The sequence below is a fragment of the Pinus tabuliformis genome, chromosome 8 (assembly GCF_031772625.1).
Source record: "Pinus tabuliformis cultivar Carrire ecotype Pingquan chromosome 8, CPIR1, whole genome shotgun sequence".
In the NCBI taxonomy this organism is placed as follows: Eukaryota; Viridiplantae; Streptophyta; class Pinopsida; order Pinales; family Pinaceae; genus Pinus; species Pinus tabuliformis.
In genome coordinates, this window is record NC_142294.1 from 348,527,671 (window position 1) to 348,536,802 (window position 9,132).

Here is a 9,132-nt window from a genome sequence, read left to right on the forward strand (position 1 = left end):
CTGATCTCATTTCAAACAATTAGATATATATTTTCTTTTTAAATTAACTTTGTCATTATACTATTAATTCTTTCTTCCCCATGCCAATGATTCTAATTCTACCATGCCCATGTCTATTTTTATGGTAAAATGGAGGATGTTGATATCAGCTCTGATTGTTTTATCTTCCCTGATGAAACTCTTGTACATGTTTGTGAAAAATTTAGTTTAGGTGAAGGTTGATGATTTTGGATTTTTCCAATCAGGTTTATTTTCGCTCCCAGAAAAGTTAAAATGTACAAGGTGATACAAGTCAAGAAAGTTAAAATGTGCAAGATTATACCAGTGAATCCGCCACCTGGCTCCCAAAACAAGATTGAGAGCCATGGCGATGCGTGATCAATTCACCTATTTCATAATATAATGTAGAAAAAAAAAATATAATGAAGGATATGAGAATGATAACCCTAATGCAGATTAATCACAGACAAAACATAGTCCGTTGAACAAAATATAATGCATTCCAATGTGAAAAAATAACATATAAATTTGTTCTCTCTTCTGAACTATTTTGGGCCGAGGCAGGGCCATCCTGCAACTATACAAGCTGTATATGCTTTGCATGTAATCTACTCATCAACACTCCGTTCAACAAAATTGTTTTGTTACTTGAATACAATTTCCATTGCTCATATCACTACCCTAGCATCTTATATTCTGCACTGCACTTCCTATAGTATCAGTCCATGTCCAGAATTAGGTTTTTGAATCTTACCCTTTGAACTGTATAGGAAAAACCTTAGTCTGATAATGGTCAATTCCAGATCTAGCTAGTCTTCCTCCATGCGCTTGAATGGAAACAGTACGTTTGAAAATCTGCTATGGGATCAGGATTTTTCTTCCTAGGGTTTGTAAATTTCTGTGGAATTGATCTTGAATTTGAGATGCTGAAAATTCCATGGTAAACAGTTTTGAAAATGCCAACTTTCCGAGCCTATATCAAAACCCATCCTGAAACCCTATTCCAACAATTTGGCCTAGTCATGTCCTGCTACATGGACTGCATTTCTTCGTCTGCTCGGCCCCGACGGCGTAACGCGAGCCTTGGGCAACATGGCCTCATAAACTGGTGCAGACCCACATGCTGAACCGCCCTTGGCATTATCAATCCTTTCAATCGTCACTGAATTCGCAGAAGGGATCTCTGCTACTTCGAATTTTTGAGCGCGGCTGATAATTGCTGGACCGATCCTCATCGATGCCCTAGAGCAATAAACTCCAAGGTCCATTTCGACGCACAAAACAATAATCATCACCACTAGTGTCCGCAGCGCTGCTTCTGAGGGTTTGCTCATGATTTCGTCTCGAAGCCACAATGAAATCCTAAACCCTAAGTCGCCCTCAATGAAACCCTAAGTCGATTTCACGAAACCCTTACTCAGTATTTAATGTGCAGTATATTTGATGTAATTATTGCCACGACATTGCAGAAACAAAAGGCGCGCGCTGTCGAGATTGCCTTCTCGACGACAGCAGAATTGGTGAAATGATTGGGCTTCGCTGTGTGTTTTGTAAGGAAAAGAAGGGGCTGAACAGTTGCAATGGCCGCCTGCCCTGTCGGCCATATCTCTGGACAACTCGAATTTTTGCAGTGCCGTAATACGGACTTGGCAGCAATTAAGGTGACAACATTGAATCGGCGCAATCATCAGGGTTCAATGGGCTGAGCGAATCTGGTATTTTTGTCGGGTATGCGAGTGCCTTGATTTAAATATTTATTGGGTTCTCTGCCTTTGTCGGACCTGTTTTGTTGCTGTGAGGGGGCGATTGCCTGTCAACCTGATTTTTAAATTCTCATGCCCACGACAATGGTGATGTACAACACAATAAGAGGGCAAAATGCCTGTTGTACCGAACTTTGACAACGGATTTAATGATTAAGAAGTGAATAAAATTGTTATGAACCGATCATGGTGGAAGATAGCGTGAGTATGTAAGCATGCGTACATAAATTATTTAAGTGGCCGTCGGCGGGGATGGAATTGCTAGTCAAAAACAGTTAAATGGTCAAGATCTTTCCTTCAAACTATAAACAAGGATCAGAAACTGGTGGTTTTGTTTTGAAATTCAAATTCAGGCTTCCATGTATGGAATTTGGTAGGTAAATTGTTCCACATTGTGAGTTTTTTTTGAAATATAATAATAATAAAATCTCTGGGAGAATAATTTTTTGGGCCCTAAATGATAAAAAATTCCCTTAAAGATCTTTTCTTCAAACTGTAAACACTGGCCAGAGGTGTGAATTTGATGGGTGAGTTTGTTTTGAAGATCTTTCCTTCAAACTGTAAAGAAAAATCAGAAACCATTGGTTTTGTTTTGAAATTCAAATTCTGGCTTTTATGTATAGAATTTGGTAGGTAAATTGTTCCACATTGTGAGTTTTTTCTTGTGAAATATAGTTAAAAAAAAAAAAAAAATTGGGATGGGAACTTTTTTTTGTGTTACAATTATTAAATATCTTTTAAAGATAAACACTAGCTAGAGATGTGTGAATTTGATGGGTGGGTCCGTTTTGAAGATCTTTCCTTCAAACTGTAAAGAAGGGTTAGAAACCTGTGGTTTTGTCTTGAAATTCAAACTCAAACTTTCATGTATGGAATTTGATAAGTGAATTGTTCTACATTGTGAGTTTTTCCTTGTGAAATATAGTTAAAAAAAATTGCTATGAGTCAACATTTTTTTGTGTTAAAATCATAAAAAATCAGTCAAAGATCTTTCCTTCAAACTGTAAACACTGGCCAAAGATGTGTGAATTTGATGGGTGAGTCTGTTTTGAATATCTTTCCTTCAAACTGTAAAGAAAGGTTAGAAAATGGTGGTTTTGTTTTGAAATTCAAACTGAGGCTTTCATGTATAGAATTTGATATGTAAATTGTTCTACATTGTGAGTTTTTCCTTGTGTAATATAGTCAAAAAAATTCCATGAATCAATATTTTTTTGTGTTAGAATTATAAAAAAAAAACCTTCAAAGATCTTTCTCTTAAACTGTAGAGACTAGCTAAAGATGTGTGAATTTGATGGTTGGGTCTGTATTGAAATTCCAACCTAACCTTCAGGTATAGAATTTGGAATTTGATAAGAAAAGTGTTCAACATTATGTGTTTCTCCTTGTAAAACATAGTAAATATATATATATATATATATGAATCAAATATATTTTTTTGAGTTAAAATGATCAAAACAAACATTAAATATGTACTAAATAGGGTGTTTCAGATTTGAAATTTCTCTACTATTAAAAGTGTCTAACTTTTCTACTTTACCTTTTGGTTTTTTGAAGTTAGTTCCTCAATTATTTGTAAAATTATATCAATTAAATTATAAAATATTATATATTATTATATTCATCAATATTAAAAAAATATTCCATATAAACTTAATTAAACTGTAAATTCTTTTAATTTAACAGATCCTTAGTAAAATCAATTATTTGATCTTTGACCTCATTATTATCTATCAAATTTTATTCAAAATTAATTATTTGAAAGTTAAGCTGGTTGTTATGCATCAAATTCTATCCAAAATCAATTATTTGAACTTTGACCTCATTGTTAACCATCAAGTTCAATTCTATCCCAAATCAATCGTTGTTATCCATCGAAAATCAATTATTTAAACTTTAATCTCATTGTTATTTATTAAATTCCAGAATAACCATTCTTAAAATCAATAATCTTAAAAATGCACACTTAAATAAGAATAACCAAAATATACCCACCAAAAAAACTTAGAATACGCCATTTAACTTTGTTTTTCCTTCGGCGAGAGCTTCTATGTAATATTTACCATGTGAGGGTATTAACATTATATTCTTTTCATCCATTCACATAAACTTATTGTCAGAACGGTGCATCATAGCTTCACTGAACTGCCACTAAAAGCTTTTTCGGTAAATGTTCCGAGGTTAAAGAGCATCTAATATAAACCATGTGAAGTAATTACTGAAAAAACAAGTTACACTGGTTTGTATAAAGTACATCTAATATATACCCCATGTGATGGAATTACCAAGAATTGTTGACACCAATTCATATAAACTTGTTTTCAGAACAGTCCATAGTTATATTTTCAGTCAACGTTTAGAGGATAAAAAGAATGGTTGGTCATGAAAATAAAATCGTTCTTCGTTAATGAAGTAATCGGGTCACAAGTTTGGAGAGATGGAAATAGTTGTTCATTAATGCATTATTCAGCAGGGTTGAAGTTACATTGATGTGTAATGATGTTGTTGTTATATAATTTAATAATGTTGTTTGTTATATAATTTAACGGTAGTTTATATCTCATAACACTTTTATTCATATTGTTGGGATGTTTGATAGATTGGTGTAAAGGTAGGATATAGCTCATAGTATTAAGAGTTTTCAGTATAGAATGTTGTTGAGTTGTTATTATTATTTAATATGATATAATGATGATAATCATGATGGTGGTGGTTAACATCTATTGAGACCAAATTGGTCTATCAGACCTACAACTTTCTTAGTTTTTAATTCCTTGTCTTTCTTGGCTACATTGGTGTTGTAGCTTTCTTTTTTTCCTCTACCGTGTTACAACTTTCTTTATCTTCATCTCTTTCATCTCTTCTAATTGGGACATTGGTGTCTTAACTTCGTGATCTGTTGTGTTCGTCATTTTGAAGATCGTCGGAGAAGAAGTTTGGTCTAGGAGATCTGCTTTGCTGTTAAATGAATATTTATTTTGTGCCGTATTCAATCCTCATAACTGTTGATGGTTGAGGGATTGTCGAGTTCATTCTTTAGTTTTTATTGTTGGGCGGGACTTTCCCCTTATTGTCTTTGAGAGTTGTTTGCGAGATTTCTTGTGATTCAGAGTTTTCTGGAGAGTATTCTTCTTTGATTACAGTGTAATGTTCTTTTTGTCCTCCATCACTATGTACTATGTAGAATTTTTGGTAGGTGCCCTGTATTGAAGAGGACACTTTCATGATCTTTCTAGTTCCACACATAGTCTTTACTTGTTAGGTGTATTTCAGCTAGTCTTTACTTGTTAGGTGTATTTCAGTTGGGAATCTGGCACTTAAGTCGGATAGGTGGTTCTCTGGGCACTGCAATAAAATTTCCCAATTGCCTTTCCAATGGGTTTTAGCAAGTAAAAATTCTAGAAATGCAAGGGTAGGTTTGGCAATCTCACCCAAACTCGTGCTGGATTGAATTTTAATAATATCTTATTAAAATTTAAAATAAGAAGTTAAATTGATTTTAGATATACTAATTAATTTAAATTTTTATATAAGAGAGCTATTATTAAATTTATTGATATTTAATTTGGTTTTGTTTTATTTTTGTTATTATTATTTTTTTTTATATATTATATTATTGAAAATTTAATGTATTAATAAATTTGATTATTTTAATGTTTAAAATTTTTGTTTTGAGATTTATTTAAATTGATAAATGATATATATTCCATATATGTTTATAAAGCTATATTTAATAATAATAAAATAATATTTAGGTTAACACATTAAAAAAATATTACAATATCTCATAAAAAAATATTTCAATATTCATTTTAATCTTGCATTATTTTTATAGAGATAATGTAATAGAGAGTGAAATTTTTTATAATTGCTTTCTATTTTTTAATATGGGAAGAGTAATTCATCACTATTCAAGCACATGCATGCAACATAGTCCTCAAATAATTTGAATATAAAAATTCTTAATGATTTGAAGATATCTATAAACTTATTGTGAAATAAAATATTATATATATAATTATTACTATTATTAAATAATAAGCAGTTAGTATATATGAAATAATATCAATTAATAATATTAATTGGTAGCAAAATAATATATCATAATAGTAATATTAATTATTAATAATTATTAATTAACAATAAAATATCTAAAAATTATTAATAAATATTAAAAGAAATGGTATATCATAAGGTTGAAATGGAAAACTTATAAATATTATTCAATACATATTATTAAAAGAAATTAATAACAACTAAGAAATTCCATTGATAATTTCTAAATCCAAAATTATTTATATAACAACTATTTAATTTTAAGAAAAGGAAAATAAATATAATATTAATTAAAATAAATAAATAAAATTAGTTTGTAAAACTTCACTCAATTATGGAAACAATAACTCATTAAGTGGCTAAATGTCAAAATATGGATGACAATCAGCTGCATGATAGTGTTTATAGAAGCAACACGAAAATCATTAACAATTTGTGGAAGTTTTAAGAGCTCTAGGAGTAAGATAATTTGCAATATACATGTGGTTGCTCAAAAGAATCTTTCCCTATATTTTTGGATCTGTCTGATGATGAAATGGAAGACTAGGAAGACTACCAGTTGGGTTGATAATCTGCATTCCATGAACCTGCTACATTTAAAGAAACAGAAGACAAATGTTTTTCAATTAAAAAATATGTAATAATATAATAATATTATGCCTGAGTTCAAGCTTGTTTTGAGATAGTTCCTCTCGAACAATCAAACCTTCATTTTTTTTATGGTGTGATTATTCTTGAAGTCAAAATAATAATATTAGTTTAATCTAATTAATAGGCAAAATAGTTTCCTTGGAAAAAAAAAAAATTGTTTCCATACTAACCAATAAAATATTTTTTTAATATAAAATTAATTTTATTCTAATACAAATTATCAACTTTAAAAGAATTTCCAAATACAAATTATAAATCTGACACACACAATCTGTATGGAAGGAATTTAAATCTAACACACACAATCTGCATGGAAGGAATTTATAGATAGCAATGCATATGAGAAGCCTTTCCACTATGCCTAATTTGACAGAAGAAAATGTCTCATTTCATGTATATGGGGTGGACAATGGGCTCCACTACATTCACCTACTACTCCTTTCATATTCTAAGCCTATTATACAATTACACATTTCATAATCAAATAACTTAGAAGCTAAAAATATATAATATTCTACTCTCTATTTCAATATTATGAATCTAAACTATATATTTGTAAGATAATCTTTGTAAGAACAACTCTCTGTATGTGGTATATGCTCTACACTTAAGTAATATCTTATATGTGAGCAACTTCTACAATGACAAAGTCTTTAATTCAACCAGCACAAAACCTAAAAGCAATGCTCTATATGCATGCTCTCGTCGTAATAGATAAGAACGATCGTACTCTAACCTCGATTTATTCTAAGTAGTTAGGTTAGGTATGGGATACCTAAAGAATGTTACCAAGAAAAAATCAATTTTTCTTTTCATGAAGTGAAATGCATTAGACCACCAAGGTAGCTTAGTCCCTCCCACTTAAGTTAAAATTGTGTTTTCATAAAAATTTCAAATTGATATATGAAATGGAAAAATTAATTTCCAACTAGGCAGTAAGGATTTGCATAATTTTGGTATGTAGTGACCACTAATAAGTATGCACATTTGAAGTTTTACTCATGCTTAAAAACATGCTAAACAACATTTAAATAGTAGTGTGCAATAACTCTTGGTAAGTATATTTATTTATATCTTTTTACTATCCATTTTTTATGCAAATATTTGCTTGAATTTTCAAAGATTATAATTTTGGTTGGTTTTCTTACAAAGCTTGTCAAATGAAAAGACACTCCACAAATATATAAGATTCATGGCATAAATAGTGTAACTCTATCCAAATATAATGGCAAAAAAATATGAGGCTATTCTCCACATGGCACAAAGGCTACCATAAGACTTTCAAGTTTATGGTTCAATCAAATGTTTTAAAAATAACTTTTTCGATAATATTAAAAAATAAATAATTTTTTTCCAAAGTTAAACATTATAAGTTATATTGGTCAATGTTAGACTAATAGTGGTCAACATGCAAATCTATTGCTAGAGTCCTACCTTGGCTGCGACTATTAATATGGATTTTACACCCGAGTAGAAAGGAGATATGTAATTCATTCAATGTTCAATATAGAGTTGACATGTGGTATTTCAAAAAAATTATTAATAACAAAAAAATGTTAACGATAAATAAAGTATATCAATCTTCGTATTAAGTAACATATTTTATATCAACTTTATGTGTGTGTGTGATATTTATTAAAATATTTTAATATTTAATGTGAATATATATAAGAGAGAGATTTTTGTTCCATTGATAAGTACTTTCCTATTCAAGGTATGAGGTAAATGTGTATTTATAAATAAGTTATTAAAAAAACAATATTTTAATGAATATGTGTATAGTATAAAAATCAATTGAAAATAAAAATTAAAAAAACATGTTTACTTATTTTTATGGTCAACATGGAGTTGACACATGGTGTGCGTATATATATATCCAAATAAAAAATGTCTTATATATTCATATAAAAAAATATATAGATTTAAATATTTGAGTATGTGGTCTTGAGAGAGCTTTAAGTGGATTTTCATCAATCCTCCTAGAGTAAAAGGAAAGGTCCATTTTCTTCTTTACATTTTTTTTCTAATCCATATTTTTTTTTGGTCTTTTGTGACCCTTTCAAATATTATTAAAAATAAATAAAAATACAAAAAATACACAATCATCAATAAGCAATAAAGTAAGAAGAGTTACACTCAGAGACTCATCTCAGTGATCTAATCCCCCATTGTTGTATTAAAATATGCCTGAAGAGCATAAGTGAAGCTCTAACGCTTCTTTGGAGAGACCATTTGTGTCCACATTTAATTCTAGTAATATATGGTTGTAAGTAATCCACTCAAATGTGGATGCAAAATGCTAGATGTCCTATAGGATCTGATCAAGGCCAATATTTTGCACAGAAGCCCGACCATTTTCATAGCTAATGACAAGATTAGGGTCACCTAAAACTTGTGTTCTGGAGATGTTTTTCATCTTTGCAATTTCCACAAGTAGATATAGCCTATAAATTCAACCTTATTATTAGAACCTATGTTTGGCGAGTACCTGCTATAAATGAAATGTATTTGGTTAAAATATACAAAAACTCCTACATCACAAAGGGGAGGGTGTCCTTGACTTGCTCCATTGAAATATCCCCAATGGATTTCATAGTCAATCTCTAGCATTTGAGGGACTCAATGAGAGGGAGATTTCTATTTTGACTTTAAATCCTTACCA

At 30.3% G+C, this 9,132-nt stretch overlaps 1 protein-coding gene across 1 annotated transcript; it reads right to left on the reverse strand.

Moving 5' to 3' along the window:
- Window positions 1–627: 627 nt before the first annotated feature.
- On the reverse strand, window positions 628–1,341 carry LOC149235567 (uncharacterized). Its single transcript, XM_089461416.1, has one exon. The coding sequence runs from the start codon at window positions 1,332–1,334 to the stop codon at window positions 1,017–1,019; it is 318 nt and encodes a 105-aa protein (XP_089317542.1). The 5' UTR covers window positions 1,335–1,341; the 3' UTR covers window positions 628–1,016.
- Window positions 1,342–9,132: the final 7,791 nt, after the last annotated feature.

Coding starts and splice junctions, on each gene's coding strand:
- LOC149235567 (XM_089461416.1), bottom strand. CDS start 1,334: ATGAGCAAACCCTCAGAAGCAGCGCTGCGGACACTAGTGGTGATGATT.